General features: G+C 37.0%; 1 protein-coding gene across 2 annotated transcripts in view; it reads left to right on the forward strand.

Annotated features, from left to right (window-relative positions):
* ZNF25 (zinc finger protein 25) overlaps nt 1-15,688 on the forward strand; it is a 35,967-nt gene extending 20,279 nt beyond the window's left edge. Inside the window, exons 3-6 of one of the 2 annotated variants that reach the window (XM_069460910.1) lie at nt 10,948-11,074; nt 11,373-11,468; nt 14,032-14,095; nt 14,580-15,688. In XM_069460910.1, the coding sequence (XP_069317011.1) occupies nt 10,948-11,074; nt 11,373-11,468; nt 14,032-14,095; nt 14,580-15,648 (1,356 nt within the window). In that variant the 3' untranslated portion in view covers nt 15,649-15,688. The remainder of the gene's footprint in view (nt 1-10,947; nt 11,075-11,372; nt 11,469-14,031; nt 14,096-14,579) is intronic. The other variant, XM_069460911.1, reaches the window with a different exon arrangement.
* Nucleotides 15,689-19,140: the final 3,452 nt, after the last annotated feature.

The raw sequence follows: 19,140 nt of genomic DNA on the forward strand, positions 1-19,140 counted from the left end.
CTTCCAGTTCAGTGTTGATTAAATGTGGCAAAAGCCATGTCTTATTCCTAGTCATAGTGAGAAAGTTTTCAGTCTTTCACTATTGTGTACTCTGTTATCTGGGGGAAGGAGGAGGCAATCAGTTATAAATGCTGTTTATCATGTTGATAAACTTCCTTTCTATTCCTAGTTCACTGAGTGTTTTCAATCATTTAAGAGTGTTGAATTTTGTCAAATCTTTTTCTGTATCAATTGAACTAATCATCTACTTTTTTTTTTGTTCTATTAATATAATTGATTTTCATTTGTTGAATCACCTTTGCATTTCTGGGATAAATCATACAAGGTGTCCAAGTCAAATAAAATACAGAGATGAATCTCTCAAAACATTTATTTGGGAGGAAAGAATTGCAATTCAGGGCATAAATGCAGACCAGCTGGTCTTTGGTATCTCCTGAAAACAGGAGGTTAGAGGTAGTATAAAAAGGAGAAATTTTAATTATTGCTCTTTGAGAAATTCCATTGGCACTGGTGAGATTTTAAGGACCTGGCAGGTTCTGACTGGTAAGTAACTGCAGTGGGCAAAACTAGTCTAAAGAGTTACAGCAGGTCTTTTCAGTAATCACTAGATAAAAGTGGTTTCAGGTTACAGCAGGCAGCCGGACGCGGTGGCGCGCGCCTGTAGTCCCAACTACTCGGGAGGCTGAGGCAGGAGGATCGCTTGAGTCCAGGAGTTCTGGGCTGTAGTGCGCTATGCCGATCGGGTGTCCGCACTAAGTTCGGCATCAATATGGTGACCTCCCGGGAGCGGGGGACCACCAGGTTGCCTAAGGAGGGGTGAACCGGCCCAGGTCGGAAACGGAGCAGGTCAAAACTCCCGTGCTGATCAGGTTACAGCAGGCAGTTTCAGCCACCAGGCTTGCAGAGTAATTTTTGGAGTAATATTTTGTGCCCTGAGTGCATTTCCCTCTGGCCTCTCAACTCTGTTTTAGTTGGATATGGCAAGAATGACCCAATTCATATGATCAACTTTCACAAAGGTTACCTTATATAATTTTTTATTTTGAGACAGGGTCCTGCTCTGTCACTCAGGTATAGTGACATGACCTCCAACTCTTGGGCCCAAGTGATTCTCCTGCCTCAGCCTCCTGAGTAGCTGGGACTACTCAGGCACCTGCCAGTACTCCAGGCGAATTTTTTTTTTATTTGTAGAGATAGGGTCTGGCTGTATTGCCCAGGCTGGTCTCAAATTCCTGGCCTCAAGTGATCCTCCTGCCTCAGCCTCCCAAAGTGATCCTCCCAGGTATAAGCCAGTGTACCCACCCAGTAATCTATTTTTTACGTTAATAGGTTTACTAGTAATTCATTAATTATTTTCACTTCTATATTCATAAGAGATGTTAGTCTGTATTTTTCTTTTCCTTTGATGTCTTTTTCAGGCTTTGATATCAGAGTAATGCTGGCCTCATAAAATGAGTTAGAGTTCAAGAAATATTGATGTTAATTCTGAATGTTTGACTGAATTCACCAGTGAAGCCATCTAGTCATGGAACTTTTTTTGAGAGGGAGGTGTTTTATTATAACAATCTCTTTACTTGTTACAGCTCCCTTAAGACTTTCTGTTTCTCATTGAGTCAGTTCTGGTAGTTTCTATGTTTCTAAGATTGTCCATTTCATCTAGGTCATCCAATTTGTTGGTGTAAAATTGTTCTTAATATTCTCCTGTGATACTTTATATTTCTGAAAGGTCAGTAACAATGTCCTCTCTTTCACTACTGATTTTAATTGTTTTTGTCTTTTTTGTTGTTGTTGTTAGTCATTCTAGCTAAAGGTTTATCATTTTTTTTTAAAGAACTGACTTTTGGTTTTGTTTGTATCTATATTGTTTTTCTATTCTGTTTCATTTATCTCCACTCTAGTCTTTATTGTTTCCTTCCTTTGCTAGCTTTGGGGTTACTCTTCTTTTTCTTGTTCCTTAAGGTATAAAATTAGGTTATTGATTTGAAATTTCTTTCTTTTTTAATGTAGGTATTTAGTGTTATAAATTTCTAAGCACTGCCTTTGTTGCATCCCATTAGTTTTGGTATGCTTTTTTTTTTCATTTTCATTCTTCTTTAAGTGTTTTCCCATTTTCCTTGTGATTTTTCTTTGATCCTTTGGTTGTTTAAGAGTGTGTTGTTTAACTTTCACATTTCTTTGTGAATTTCTAGTTTTTCTTGTTATTGATTTTTCCCTTTATTCCATTGTGGTTGGAGAAGATACCTTGGAAGATTTTAATCTTTTTAACTTCATTGAGGCTTCATTTGTGGCCTAACATATGGTCTATCTGGGACAATGTTCCATGTGTACTTGAGAAGAATGTTAATTCTGCTGTTGTTGGGTGTGATGTTCTATATATGTCTGTTAGGTTTAGTTGGGTTTAATGTTATTCAAGACCTCTATTTCCTTATTGATCTTCTGTCTAGATGTTCTATCCATTTTTGAAAGTGAGGTATTATAGTCTCCAACTATTACTGTCAAACTCTCTATTTCTTCTTTCAAGTCTGTCATTTTTTGCTTTATATGTTTTGGGCCTCTGACGAGTATATGCTTACAAATATGTCTTTTTGTTTTTTTAGAGACAGAGTCCCAGTCTGTCACCCAGGCTGGAGTGCAGTGGTATGATCATAGCCCACTACAGCTTTGAACTTTTGGGCTTAAGCAATCCTCCTGCCTCAGCCTCCCAAGTAGCTAGGACTACAGGCATGCACTACCATGCCCAACTAATTTAAAAAAAATTTTTTTTTAGAGACAGAGTCTTGCTATGTTGCCCAGGCTGGTCTTGAACTCCTGGCCTGAGGTGATCCTCCTGCCTTGGCCTCCCAAAGTGCTAGGATTATAGGTGTGAGCCACTATGCCCAGCCTGTTATATCTTTTTGAGGCATTGACTCTTACCAATATACAATGTCCTTCTTTGTCTCTTGTATCATTTTTTTTTAATTTGAGGTCTATTTTGTCTGATTTTATTATAGCCAGCCAGCCCTCTTTTGGTTACTATTTTCGTGAAACTTCTTTTTCCATCCTTCACTTTCATTTTATGTGTGTCTTTGGCTCTAAAGTGAGTTTTAGACAGCACATATTTGGATCATATTTTTATTATCCATTCTTCCAATCTCTGCTTTTAAATGGTGAGTCTTATCTACTTATATTTTAAGTGATTTTTGATAAAGATTTACTTTTACACCTTGATATTTTTTTTCCTACATGCCTTATATCTTTTCCCTGAATTCCTGTATTACTGCCTTCTTGTGTTTGATTTTTTTCTGTGTACCAGTCTGCTTTCCTATTCATTTCCTTTTGTAAATATTTTTTTAGTTGTTTTACCTAGGATACCCTGGAGATTACAATTAACATCCTTAATTTATAACAATCTATTGATTCTCTCCCCTTTATGTTGTTACTGTCACAAATTATATGTTTGTATGTTATGTGCCCATTAACATACAGTAATTGTTTCATGCAGTTGTCCTTTTTGGTTCTTTTTTTTTTTGAGACAGGCTAGAGTGCAGTGGTGTCATCATAGCTCACTGCAACGTCAAACTGCAGGGCTCAAGTGATCCTCTTGCTTCAGCTTCCGAGTAGCTGGGACTATAGGCACACCACCACACCAGGCTAATTTTTCTATTTTTTTGTAGAGACAAGGTTCTTGCTTTTGCTTAGGCTGGTCTCAAACTCCTGGCCTCAAGTGATCCTCCTGCCTCAGCCTCCCAAAGTGCTAGGATTACAGGTGTGAGCCACCACACCCAGCCACATTTGTCTTTTAAGTCATATAGGAAGCAAAAAGAGGAGTTGTAATCCAAAAATACAATATGGGATTTCATGTTTACCTATATAGTTACCTTTACCTGTGTTCTTTATATTTTCATATGGCCTTGAATTACTGCCTAGTATCCTTTTATTTCAGGCTGAAGGGCTCTTTCTAACATTTCTTGTAGAGAAGATCTACTAGCAACTAACTCTTCTAGCTATCCTTTATCTTAGAATGCCTTGATTTCTTCTGCATTATTGGAGGATAGTCTTGCTGGATATAGACTTCTTGGTTGACAGGTTTTGTTTTTTGTTTTTCCGTTTCTTTCAGTACTATAACATGTCATCACATTGCATTCTGGATTTCCTAGTTTCTGTTGAGAAACCTGCTTTAATCTTAATGAGGATTCCTTGTATGTGATGAGTCACTTCTTTCGCTGCTTTCAAGATTCTTTTTGTCTTCACAATTTGATTATACTGTGTCTCAATGTAGATCTCTTTTGAGTTTATTCTACTTGGGAGTTTATTGGACTTCTTGGATGTGTAGATTTCTGTCTAGCATCAAATTTGGGAAGTTTGGGATCATTATTTTTTCAAGTATTCTTTCTATTCCTTTCCTTGTCTCTTCTACTTTGGAACTTTCATTCTTCTTGTGTTGGTACACTTGATGGTGTCCTATAAGTCTGTTAGGCTCTGTCCATCTTTCTTTATTCTTTTTTCTTCCAGCTCCTCAGATTGGATCATTTCAGTTGTCTTATCTTCAAGTTTGCAGAGTCTGTTTTCTGCTTGCTCGAATCTGCTGCTGATCCTCTCTAGTGAATTTTTCATTTAGTTATTCTACCTTTGAGCTCCATAATTTATTTTTTGTTCTTTTTTATAACGTCTATCTCTTTATTGTATTCTTTATATATCATTCTCCTGGTTCCCTTTAGTTCTTTCTCCATGGTTTCCTGTTAGCTTTTTGACCATACTTTAAAAAGTTGATTTAAATTGTTTATCTAGTAAGTCCAATGTCTCAATTACCTCAGGAACTATTCCTGTCAATTTCTTTTTTTCCTATGAATGGGTCATACTTACCTGTTTCTTTGTATGCCTTGTAATTTTTTGTTAAAACCTGGACATTTTGAATATCATAATGTGGCTACTCTGGAAATCAGATTATGCCCCATTCCCAGGGTTTGCCATTGTTGCTTATTGAAAGTTGGAGTTGTTCATTTTTTTAGTTATTTTTCCAAACTATTTTTTAAAACCTGTATCTTTTGTAATGTGTGGTCACTACTGTCTCTGTGCTATTATCTCAGTGGTCAGCTAGTGATCTGACAGAAGTTTTTTTAAACTTCTGGAGCCAAAAAGAAAAATCAAATACTCCGTCTTTACAGATTGGCCCTGAACTGGGGCAGTCCTTCAACATTTAGCCAGACTGCCTGTACCTCTGTCTTATCCTTCACCTCTTGGCTTGTACAAAGTCCTAAAATCAGCCAGAGGTACAAGCCTAGTGTGCTCGCAGGTGTTTTCGCATGTGTCCAGCCATGGGCATGCACGTTGCTCTCTGGATTCCCCAGTTTGTGTGCTAAAGTCCTTCAAATCTCTACTCTCCCTAGTATCATCCTCCTCTGCCTCCTCCTTCCTGGGTATTTGGAACAGTCTCCTGCTTGCCTCATGCTCCATCCCCAGAATGGCCCCATGTGTCCCTCATGGCTGTGGATAGTTTATGTCTTTGAGTACTTTTAATTGACCCTGGCCCAGGAAGCCACTCCAGTCTCAGAGGGGTGAAACAAAGGCACACCCCTACATTTGTCCATCAGGTAACTGTCAGACAGATCAAAATGCATGGCAATTATTTGAGAACAAGGTCCTGTAGCACAGCAGGCTGCACCTGAAACATGGGCCTTGTCCTCACTATTACCAGAGCTAGAAAGAAGGGGATAGTAGGCCAGTAAGCAAAAAATGCTACATGCTTTCTTCCCAAAATTTAGCAGCCTCTTCATTAAGTACTCCACTGTTTGCTATCAGTTTTTTTAAATTAAATTCTAGAGTTCCAAAAAGTTGATTCTATCAGTTTTTGCAATTTTAATGGTGCCTCGATAGAGGGTCCAATTTTGGAGCTCCCTAAGTCACTATCTCTTGTGCCATCATTCATGTTGATATAGGACTAATAGATTAAGGACTTCAGCTTAGGTATTTTTTTCCTGATTTTTGGTAGTTTGTTTCTTTCAAGGAATTGGTCCATTTCATCTGCGTTGTCAGATTTATGGGAATAGAATTGTTCATAGTATTCTTTCATTATCCTTTTAATGTTTGTAGGATCTGTAGTAATTATCCTCCTTTTCATTTCTGATATTGTTAACATGTATTTTCTTTTTTCTTGATCATTGGATATATCTTTATCAATTTTCTTGGCTTTTTCAGAGAACCAACTTGGAGTGTTACTGTTTTCTAATAACATTAAATAAAGTGCTTGCCTATTATTTCCCAGTATTTGTTAATATTCCAGATAATTTTCTGTTGTGATTACTAATTTAAATCTGCTATAGTCAGAGAATATATTTTGTATGATTTCAATTCTTTTAAGTTTAAGGTTTGTGTTTTCTGGCCCAGAAAATGGTCTTTCAGTGAATATTCCATGAAAAGATGTGAGTACTTTGCTAACATATTTATAAGTATCTTGGAAGGACAGTGTGATTGTTTAGTATATAGAACAGTCTTTTCCTTCTCACTTCCTCTGTAAGCAATCCATTTTAATTTCCACAGCTTCCTATTATGGCTATACCAGAAATAATTTCTTAATCTTTTATATCTGTTAGCTTTTATATCTGGTTTGACATGTGCGTTTCTTTCATGGTTTCTGTGAAGCATATTCTAGAGTGCTTTGCAAAACAGGTGAATAGTTTGTATGCTTATAAATTTGTGTGCTTTTAACATCTTTGTGTTCATGAAAACATCTGTATTTTTTTTCTTATCCTTGAATGAAAAATTTGGCATGGCATGGAATTCTAGGTTCAAAACCTTTATCCTTTAGAATGTATGAGCATTCCTTGTCTCTTGGCATTTGGTTCTACATATGAAAAGTTGTATGTCAGTTTTATTCTTATTCTCTTAGGTAATCTCTTAATTGCTGAAGTGGGATTGCTGTACTCTAGAAAAATAGTACTTGTATATATTTCACAAAAATCTTGCTTTAAAAAAATCCATATGTATTGTAAAAGAATGCGTGTGTGTGTATACCACAATTTTGTGTTTCTCTTTTTGGCTGTATTGTGCCCATATTCAGAAACCCTGAATTACTTCTCTATGTGATGAGTTCTTTTCATCATCTTTCGCTTTCTGCTGGATGTCGTTTGTTTAAAAAAAAAGTGAGGAGTCACTAAGATTGACTGACAGATCTTTATTTCCCTATCTAATAATCAGTCATTCTTCTGCCCTTGTCAAACCCTAGCCCTTTGACTCTGAACATAGAAATTTTCATGAGCCCTTTGTTAGGATCTGTGTCCAGAAGCTGGATTCTCTTATCTAGTCTTATGAATTCTAGATCTTTCAAAAATTTCTCAAAAGTCTTGCTTACTGATTACCGCCTTCACGCCTTTGCTGTGCTGTTATGGAACAGAATAAATTTGGACTTTTCACATTTGGATTCTGAACTAGAACTGCCCCTTATTTGTGAGTCTCCCTTTCTTTGGTTTCCTAAACACTCTCCTCCTGGCCTACTCTTACAGTTAGAAGCTCTCTCAGACTTCACTGTCTGGGCCTAGATTCTCCTGCTCTCATCTCAAACAGTGCTGCTCCCATGTATTCATTTTTGGGCTCTTCTAGAATTCTGTTTTTTCATATATGTGAAGGCATTATTTGTAGAAATTTACTTATATGTATATCTGCCAAAATGGGCAATTCCAGCTCTGTGTTCCATAGTCACGTCAAGCACGGCATGAACAAAATTCAAATCATTGCCTCTTTCTGTCCAACTTATCCTTTTCGTTGTGTTCCCATTTTCATTTATGGATTCAGTGGTTGTTATAGAATAATGTTAGTGGGTAAAATTCAGATGTCTTCATACGCTGTAACCCACTCCTACTATATGACTAAGAGACAGGAAACTTCAATTCACATATAAGTTGGGAGATTCATGCCAACATGGCAGAAACAGCTTGGAAATGACACCAGAGCAGGACGTCAGGAGGAAAGAGAAGAGTTGCTGATATTATAGCCATGAAGGAAGCAGAATTTACACCTACTTTACAAGTAGGCATGCTGCTGGAAGAGAACCCTCACTGGGGAAGGATGGAGAAGAGGTCTAAGATGTGTGGGATCTAAGCACTGGCACTGGGAATAGAAAGGAAGGGACTAGAAATACGTGCAGGAACACAGGTTGCAACCTGGAGCAGGTAACACCTCACAGGAAAGGAAGGAATGGTTCAGATGCTTGATAATGGAGGCTAATAAGAAAGTAAGCTGCTAAAATTGGGGGTCCTAGAAGTATCACAGAACCTAAATACACCATTCCAAATGGTCCTGTGGAAGAATGTGTAACTTACTATGCAAAGAGAAGAGGGAGCTTTTGAACTAGGCCTAGAGTAACCCCTTCACTCCTCCCCACCATAAAAATCAACTTTTATCTTCATTTGATCATGAATAAAATAAGTTACCCAACATCTATATAATACTAATATAAGATGAAAGCAGAAAGTATGAATTAACATTTTTAATTTATATAAATCTCCCCCAAACAAAAACAAAGTAGAGGAAAACTGTACTTCTCAAATATTAAGTAATTTCAGATAGGAAAGAACCTTAAAAACCAGAAGTTAAAGACTCACAACAGAAATAGAAAAACAAATAAATATAAAATATAGGTGAATTAACTCAGGAAACAAGTAGTAGAATAGAAAATCAACTCAAATTTTTGAGTAAGTTCCAGTGTGCCCAGGGAGAAGAGATGAACGAAAGTGCAGTATTGACATGTAGGAGGAGAGGGGTGAAAGAGACCAAAGTGGAGGATGAAACAGAATTGATAAGGACGAGGAAGACAGTACTAAAAATAGAAAAAAGAGTGGAGTCCGAAAGTAATAAAAACTAGTGAAAGTAAACGCATATTGAAACTATTATCCAAGGAAACTTTCTGTAAATAAGACTGAATATACATATTTAAAAGGCCCCCTGAATGCCAGAGAGAATTGACCCAGAATGGTAAATGCCAAGAGAGACTATTAAAACTGCTATATTTAGGCTGGGCACAGTGGCTCACGCCTGTAATCCTAGCACTCTGGGAGGCTGAGGCAGGCAGATCGTTTGAGGTCAGGAGTTCGAGACCAGCCTGAGCAAGAGTGAGACCCCGTCTCTACTAAAAATAGAAAGAAATTGGCTGGACAACTAAAAATATATATACAAAATTAGCCAGGTATGGTGGCACATGCCTTGTAGTCCCAGCTACTCGGGAGGCTGAGGCAGGAGGATTGCTTGAGCCCAGGAGTTTGAGGTTGCTGTGAGCTAGGCTGACGCCATGGCACCTAGTCTGGGCAATAGTGAGACTCTGTCTCAAAAAAAAAAAAAGGAAAAAATTCCTTTTGGTCTCAAGGGAAAAAGTCCACTTGGCAAGGAAAGAAAATAAAATTCACTTAATTCTTAAAAGCAACATAGAAACATATAAAACAAGAGTGGTAGAACAATTATTTTCAGGAAACTCAAGAAAAAAGTATGAACCAAGAATTTATATCTAGCCAAGATGTTCTTCAAGTGAAAATACTATATTTCAGATTTTATGGAATATAAATAAAGTAATGACTAGAGGAAATTTGATAGCCTTAAACAGTCCTATCAATACAGATGAATGAAAATAATTGGCATTCTGAGTCTAGCCCCTACCAAAGCATACAGACACTGTGGGAATGATCCTTCCCCTTTCTCCCAGTGGTTATTAGTTAATTTCCAATTAATTACAAAGTTGTATTATACTTCTTTCTCCCCGATACTGCTACTTCAATGCAAACGTGTATTACATTTGTCTCTTCCTGCTCATGTGCCATTTGTCACTTTAGAGTTTTCTTCTAAACTACTAATCCACTCCTGTAACCCCAGTGCTCACCTGTCTCTTCTGTGGCTCCTGCTGTCTGTATTTGCTTCTGCAAGTGAAGCGTGAGCATCCCAAAACTGTATAAGACAGTCCACATAGTATGAAATAACAGAATATTTATATTTTTCTCACATAGATAAAAAACTTATTTTTAATAAACCTATTAACATAAATGTATGTAATATATTAATAAGCAGAGATCTATTATGTATGTAAAATATACTTTATTGGTCCAAAACACAAATTCAGAATTTCTTCACGTTCTGTCACCTGACTTTATAACCTTCTAACTAATCTTGGTTCTACACCCTATTCTCATATCATGCCATTTCTCATACATCCATGCCTTTGCCAATTGTGTTTTCTTTATTCCTAAAGTTTACATTAGTCAATTTGAGCATCTAATAAAATCTAACATGATAATACAAAATGCAAATAACTGTCCCCATTTGTGACCATCTTTATTGTGTGCATATTTGTGTCATAGCACCTGCTACGTCCATTGCATTTTAAGCACTTATATCTTTGCCTCTGTGCCAGATGGAAGCTCCCTGATAACAGGAATACAGTCATGCGCCATTTAGCAACAAGGATATATTCTGACAGATGTGTCCTTAGGTGATGTCATCATCGTGCAAACATCATAGAATACACAGTACTTACACCAACTTAAATAGTACACTTAGGCTATGTAGCCTCTTGCTCCTAGACTACAAACCTGTACAGCATGTTACTGTACTGAATACTGTAGGCAGTTGTAACACAATGGAAAGTATTTGATATCTAAACATAGAAAATATCTAAACATAGAAAAATTACAATAAAAATACAGTATTATAGGACTGCTGTCATATATTCAGTCAGTCATTGACCGAAATGTCATTATGCAATGCAGACTGTAGTTGCTTTTATCATCTTTGTATCTCCAGCAGAGTTCCAGGCATGGACTGGTAGCTCAGTAGATAATCTGTTGAGCAAATATTTGACCTATGTAGACAGCAGGATACAGAGTAGCAGCATACCGTAACTTTCCAGAGTAAACTCTACAGTTGGTATGTGTCTGTTCAATGGTACTCTATTCTGGTTACTTCAGATTGAACTGAAATATGTTGTTCCAGGGACCAGTGACACTAAAGGATGTTATTGTGGAATTCACCAAGGAGGAATGGAAATTACTGACCCCTGCTCAGAGGACCCTGTACAAGGATGTGATGCGGGAAAACTATAGTCACCTGGTCTCAGTGGGTGAGAAAAACTTCCCCATATGTAGCTCCCATTAGTTTGCATTTCCTTTCCCAGTTGCTGGAACATATAAGGTCCCTAAGGGTTGAATGATAGTAGGTTTGTTTCAGAAGTCAAAGTTAATGAATCCATTTTGGGTGGTAGGAAAAAATATTTGTGTCCCTACATCCCCACTGAAAGAATCTAAATTTGCCAAGCCTAAGTGGGACCTTTATTGTTCTGCTCAAACTACTTCTTTATCCTTCAGAGTCTCTAAATTCTAAGCAATTTGTATCATTTCCTTTATCTTTTGCATTAATAGGTTATCATGTGAATAAGCCAAATGGAGTTTTCAAGTTGAAGCAAGGAAAAGAGCCATGGATATTGGAAGTAGAATTTCCACGTCGGAGCCTCCCTGGTGAGCTAGAAGAAATACTCTGTGTTACTGGTGAGGTGGTTGGTGCCTCTTGCCTTTTGAAATGTTTTTCAGGACTTTCTTAAATATCGTTCTGGAAATGATTGAGGACACTTGATGTACGCATGTCAGAAACCTAAATCACACCTCCAATCTCTCCACTTAAATTCTCTTCTTTGCTTGACTTTCAAAAAATTGATTTACTTTTCTTACCTACATACAAACTCTAATCTCTACATAACCTTGTCTGAGACTTTCATTTCGTCTTTTTCTGTAGAATTCCCAGTTACTCTCTGCCATTGGAGTATACAACTATAACCTTAGTGTTTATAAATCTGACTTACAATTTTTTTTCAAATGACACCTCTCTTCTTTTACTAACAACAAAGTGCCTCAATTATTTTTGGCACCAGTTTTAACTTCCTATTCTTTCTGTAAACTCTGAATGCAGATTATAAATCATTATGCCACTCATCAGTTATTAGTATATCATTTCAGAATTGATACTTCCTTCTATCTTGTGTTTATCTTTCACACAAAATGCTGATTATCCTTCCTAAAATCTCCTGCACCTTATTTGGTGTGTTATAACACTAAGATAATCTCATCCTGCTTCCTTCATTGTTTTTCTTGTATTTTCTGACTTGTGCTCTGATGTGTTGCCAGGATCAGGAACAATGCTTGGTACATATTACTTGCTCACTAGATATTTGTTGAAGTGAATTTTTATTAACAAGAGACAGACACTCTCTATCTTTTGCTTTATACTCTTCATGGTAACTCCTGCAAGGGTTCATCCATTATTAAGGATTGGTTTTTACGCTAAGAAGTCCTAAGATCGACCTCTCCAGCATCCTTGTTGTATTTGTATTCTGGTCCCATATTTTACATTCTTATAAAATAGTTCCACTGAGTCTGCTTTCTTCCTTCTTAGAATCAAAAACAAATTCTTTTGGTTTTTTTTTTTTTTTTTTTTTGAGGCAGAGTCTCACTCTGTCACCCCGGGGAGAGTGCAGCAGTGTCATGATAGCTCACAGCAATCTCAAACACCTGGGCTCAAACAATCCTCCTGCCTCAGCCTCCCAAGTAGCTGGGACTACAGGCACGTACTGCCATACCAGGCTAATTTTTTCTATTTTTGGTAGAGACAGAGTCTTGTCTTGCTCAGGCTGGTCTCGAACTCCTGAGCTCAGGTAATCCTCCCTGACTTGGCCTCCCAGAGTGCTAGGATTACACGTGTGAGCCACTGCACCCAGTTTCAGAAACAAATTCTTAAAGTCTCATAGTACTTATATAATCTGGCAAACTTATATTGCCACTAGCCTGTCATGGTAAACTTACACTCACTCACTAGTTCAATACACATTTAAATTAATTTTCTGTCAAGAACTAGTCTGGCCCTTTCTTGCCTACCACCTCTTATTTCTCCTTATAGCCCCCAAACACATGTTAATCTCCATTTTACCATCCTCTTAAATATTTTCCATACATAGGATCTTATTTAGTCTGTATTGAAGTTACACAAGTCCCCATCAAATGACTTCTCTTATGTGTGACCCACAAATGCCATGAAATTCTAACCCCAAGCCTCTGCTTATAGTCTTTCACTTGCTTCCATGCATTTAAAGATGAATAAATACGGAAGTCAGTGAAGGTTCTAGAATGATGTTAAATAATCTAATCTTTAAAGATCATGTAGTAAATTGGAAGTAGAGATATAGGAGGCCAGATATGAAAGCAGAACTCCTAGTGCTGGGCCGTGAGTAACGCTGCTTTGGAAGTGCAGGATTTGGTGCCCAGTCTAAGTTCAGGATTGAAAATCTCTGATGATGCAACTGGGAATTCATCTTTGGATAGAAGGCTTACCCTCTGCTTTTTAAAAAATCCTTTCTTTTGGATGTATGTGTTCCTGGGCCTTCCTGTCCGAGTGACAATTAAGCCAACTAGATGGAGAGTGAAAGCCCAAGCTATAGAACTATTCCCCTAAGTGGGAGGAAACTGATGTTCTGAGAAAATCACTTTAGTGTCGACGAGATTGTTGTAGATGGATAAAGAGGAAACAAAGTAGAAGCTTATAGTTTGCTAACTACTAAGAATCCTAACACAGTAATCTAGGTTTGAGGGGATAAGGCCTATACTTTAGCTCCTTTATCCAATTTAATCTTTTCCCTGATATTTCCAATGAACACAGCTTTTTCTTATCCTACTTCCTGTTCATTGTTCTTAAGGGACCCACAGCATTCTCTATGACTCCTGCATTCCCTTTCAGCAACACTTTGAATATATTTTGTTCTCTGCTTCCTATTTTTTGTTTTTTATCTGAACTTTCTCCTCTAAGTTTTTTAAAAACTTTGTTAAAGTGTCAAACTACCTGGGTTTATAACCAGGTTCCTTCCCCTGTCTGCTATAGTGTTTTTTATAGTTTTTTTCTAAAACAATAGGAGAGAGGAAATTTGCATTTGAGAGTTCTTTCATTTTGAGAGATTGGCCTGAAGCTAGAATCAACCCTATGATCATAATAATGTGTTAAGATTTATTAAGTATTAAATTTTGGATTCCTTTGTAGAAGACCTATGGAATATTCATGACCTAGGAGCAAGAAACCAGGAAAGCCAAGCTGGAAATTCAAGGCAAGTTCAAGAATTAATGTTTAAGATAGAAGCTTTGTAAAAACAGAATCCTGTAGTGATTACTGGAAATGGGAGAGCACTAGTTAATACTAATGTGAGAAAACTAACACTGGAGTGAATCCCAAAGAATATAATCCAGATGGGAATGCCATTTTTCATAGAGCCTTATTCAGGATTAGGAAATTCAAACTTTGAAGTAATCTTTTGACTTTTCTGAATTATGTAATGAGGAAGGCTTTAGTACACAAAATAGAACACAGGCAGTTGAGAGACCCTGTCAATATAATGCAGGTAAGGTTCATTCTATCAGATGTAAACTACAGTGTATGTCAGAGAATGCACACAGTAGAGAAGCCCTGTGGATCTAATGAATATGGGAACATCTCTAAAAATCAGCCCTCAGAGTTACTTGGAAAATATACACAGCAGGGAAAAGACGCCTTAAAATTCTCATACATTAATGAATTTGGAACTTTTTATCTAGGAATGGAAAACTCAAAAAACATCAGAAAACTCATACCGGAGAGAAAGCCTATGAATGTAAGGAATGTGGAAAGTTCTTCTGCCAGAAGACTGCCCTCATAGTACATCAGCATAGTCATTCAAAGAACAAATCCTATGACTGTGATAAATGTGAGAAATCTTTCTCTAAAAATGAAGAACTCACAACCCATCAGAAAACTCATACCAGAGAGAAAACCTATGAGTGTAAAGAATGTAAAAAAATTTTCTACCACCTGTCATCTCTTAGTAGACATCTGAGAACCCATGCAGGGGAGAAACCCTATGAATGTAATCAGTGTGAGAAATCCTTCTACCAGAAGCCACATCTCGTTGAACATCAGAAAACACACACGGGAGAGAAACCTTTTGAATGCACTGAATGTGGGAAGTTCTTCTACGTGAAGGCTTACCTCATGGTACATCAGAAAACACACACAGGGGAGAAACCCTTTGAGTGTAAGGAATGTGGGAAAGCCTTTTCCCAGAAGTCACACCTCACAGTGCATCAGAGAACACACACAGGGGAGAAGCCCTATAAATGTAAGGAATGTGGGAAATTATTTTCTAGAAATTCACATCTCAAAACCCATCAGAGAACTCACACAGGAGAGAAACCCTATGAATGTAAGGAATGTAGAAAATGCTTCTACCAGAAGTCAGCCCTCACAGTACATCAGCGAACTCACACAGGGGAGAAACCCTTTGAATGTAATAAATGTGGGAAAAACTTTTACTATAAATCAGACCTCACTAAACATCAGAGAAAACACACAGGGGAGAAGCCCTATGAATGTACAGAATGTGGTAAATCTTTCTCTGTGAATTCAGTCCTCAGATTACATCAAAGGACCCACACAGGAGAGAAACCCTATGAATGCAAGGAATGTGGGAAGTCCTTTTCTCAGAAGTCACATTTTATCATACATCAGAGAAAACATACAGGGGAGAAACCCTATGAGTGTAAGGAATGTGGGGAAACCTTTATCCAGAAGTCACAACTCACTGCACATCAGAAGATACACACAAAGAAGGGAAAAGCTGACAAGTAGTATGAGTTGAGAAATCCTTCTGTCTGAATTCATCCTTCAGAATAATAAGATGATTCACATGAGGGCAACCTTATGAATATCAATAGGGAGTGATGTTCATAAGGTTCATTCATAATGATATTGAGGTGTGAATTCCTAGAGATATCATCAAAATGGTAAAATCTTTAGCCACAATCTTTCCTTACAGTATATCAACAAATACATAAAAATTCTGTAAACTTATTAGGGAGAAATTTTTACCATGTGGTAGACTTTACTAAATGTCAGACGGCATAGGTGGCAGAAATCATACAACTTGTAAAACATGAGAGGAACCTTTCTGTTAAAAGTCATATTTTGTTTTATAACATAGAAATCACACAGAGAAATCCTGTAAGTGAAATAAATGTCAAGAAGTTTTCTGTCAGGGCAGCCAGCACTAGACATGCAAAACGTCACATGAGTGAGAAACTCCTTTGAGGATCCTGAGTATTCAAAAATCTCTTACACAGGTGGGGCTCTTATATCAGAGAATTCAACAGGGATTGCTACAAAGATCGTGACAGATGTAGAAGCCTTTATCAAGAACTGATATTTCATTGACTGTCAGATCAATGGTACTTGGATAGATACTTTAAATATTTGAAAGATTTTTAACAAAAATTCAAAGAATTTGAACAAGAGAAACAATTATACTAGAAGTCCTGTTGCAGATCTGATTTTAAGGTTTTTTTTTTTGTCTTTAAAGGAAACCTTTAAATGTCTACATATATGAAGCTTTTAAAAAGCACAAAGAAATTAAAAAATCAGGCAACAGCATTAAACACACATGCCAAGTCCTTTAGTATGCAGGACTTTGTGAGCATGCTACAAAACATATCTTGTGCGTGTTTGGCCTGTATGTGGAACCCATCCATAATTGTACATAGGGAAATATATAACCTTAGTTCAACAACTATTATGTGTATGAAGATGTCTCACATTAAGTTTCAGTAGTGACTCTTGTTAATATATTGTAAGTGTAATATTTTTAAATTATAATGTATCTTTTTATCCTATTTGTAAATGGGATGTAGACATTGTTACTAAACTAGCACTTCAAAAAGAAGCTAAAATGTTTTTGTAAAATTTTCAACTGTCTTGTGGTCAGCCAAATTTTGCCTTTATTTATAGCAAAAGCCTGAGCTGTTTTTCAAGCAGCTGAAAACAGTAATATTTATTACAGTCTACACAATGAAATAGAATAGTGCTATGTAAGAAATACTATTTATTATACTGTTGATGTTTTAGCAGGGTGCAGAGCTATCTGCGTTTATATTTTGTCTGGGAGTCCTAAATGTTCTTCACTACCTTGTCCTTCCCAGTAGAGGCAACATGGCATAGTCAATTGAGGGTGTGGACTCTGGACTCCTGCTGCCCAGGTCCAGATTCCAGCATGAGGCATGCCACTGTACCTCTCTGGACCTCAGTTCTTTTTCTGTAAGAGTAGTGATAGTAACAACTCCTTAGGATTGCTTTGAGGTCCAAATGAATTAATATTTTTAAAGCACTTAGAATAGTGTCCGAGACACAAGAAGAGTTACATGTTAGACATCATTATTATTATTTGTATTTCCTGAATTGTGCTGGGAAAAAAAAAGTTGGCTACCCAAATTCATGCCCCACCATATTGCTGCTAATGCCTTGATTTGGTTTGGTAGGTCATTTTCCTGTAAGTGATTCAGGGGCAGGTCCTGAGGAGGTGAAGTCAGGGGTTGGCAAACTATAGCTGTCAGACAGATCTGGCCCACTGCCCATTTATGTAGCCTGCAAGCTAAGAATGGTTTTATATTTCTAAATGCATGAAAAAAAATCAAAGAATATTTTGTGACACATGAAAATTATATGATATTCACATTTCAGTGTCCATAAATAAAGTTTTGAGAACACTAACACAAACAAAAACCATTTGTTTATGTTTTGCCTGTGGCTATCTTTGTACTACCCCTGCATGGTTGAGTAGCTGTGGCAGATACCATGTGGCCTACAGAGCATAAGGTACTTACTCTTTGGCACTTCACAAAATAAGTTTTTCTGTTACTTAGAGCTGCAAACATCACAACCAATGTAGAGATACACTTTGATAAATGTTATGTGTTTCAGAAATGAAGCAGACAGCTTCATTTGGGTGGGTGGTTTTTGTTCAGTATATTTATTTTGTGTATTATATTTATATGTTAAAAGCCTAAGTTTAGAAGTATTTTTTCCCAAAGAAATGTGTTTTTTACTTGCTGAATTGTTATAACATCAAAATAAGATGTTTCCTGATGGAATGAAGCAGTAAATATATGAAATAAACATTGTCTAAATTAAATCAAATTATTAATTGATTCCTCCCCACAGTATTCCTTTATTTTCCTTCAAGTGAATGGCCAGTTTTTGCTATATCATCTTATAATTATATTATTATCCCATAAGATACCATCTTTATGTCATATTTAACTTACATAACCCAGAAACAAAAAACTTATACCAATTACACCAGCTACATTACTAGTAACCTATAAAATTATTTCATTGCCTGCATTTCCTATAATTTGCAAATGCTACTCCAACCTAAACCCTGCCAGCATCTTGCCTCCCCTTCCTAATACAGATTATTTTCACTGATGTTCAGCTTCTTAAGCATGATTCCTCATTCTGATTTGTCTTATGTTAAGCACTGATGAACACCTAATATGAAGATATTTAGTGATTAACTAAGGTATACTCTGTACTTACATGTTATAACTTCTGAATACTCTATGGGAAGATATTGTTACCAATATCTCATTCTACTCAGCTCTGTTGTGAGCAAGCCATCTTGATAGAGGCTTATGGTAACATCTATCTATAGATAGGCCTTTAAGGTCGTTCTTTATTTCAGCCTGTGTGAAATAAAGAAATAAACTTTCTAAATTCTTCAGGCTTCTCAATCAAAAATTAAATAGAAATTAGTACTCTCTGGGGACATTCAAATAACTGACAAGGCAAATCTGTTAAAAAGAATAAAGCCTATACTTTTGAGAATACTTAAAAAAATGTTCTAGCTGATGAGAATATTCCTATTCAATAATTCAATGATGTTCCTATTCTCCAGATTCAAACCTGAGACTGTTTCTTGGGCATAGTTGCAAGCCATGAATTGGTCACACCAAAATTAATGAGACAACTGATCAAACATTGATAGAAATTAATTGATCCCTTATCAGCATATATGCTTATGAAGGCCACCCAATCTGTGACAGTGACACATTTCTGAAAGGCAGTCAACAACAGCTTTCACGCTGACCATGCTTTGGAAAGTTAGCAAGTTGGCTCAGCCCAGTGACCACACTTTTACAGCTGAAAGAAAGCCAGTCCCTCAACACTCCTGCTTTCGAAAGCTCGCTGTTCCCTGAATCCTCTATTTCCCAAAGCCTTGTACCATCTCATACTTTGACTGTGATTTACAAGTATGGTTCTTTGGTTAGCGTGACGGCCAGAGGAGCACTA

Source organism: Eulemur rufifrons, chromosome 28, assembly GCF_041146395.1.
Source record: "Eulemur rufifrons isolate Redbay chromosome 28, OSU_ERuf_1, whole genome shotgun sequence".
Classification (NCBI taxonomy): Eukaryota; Metazoa; Chordata; class Mammalia; order Primates; family Lemuridae; genus Eulemur; species Eulemur rufifrons.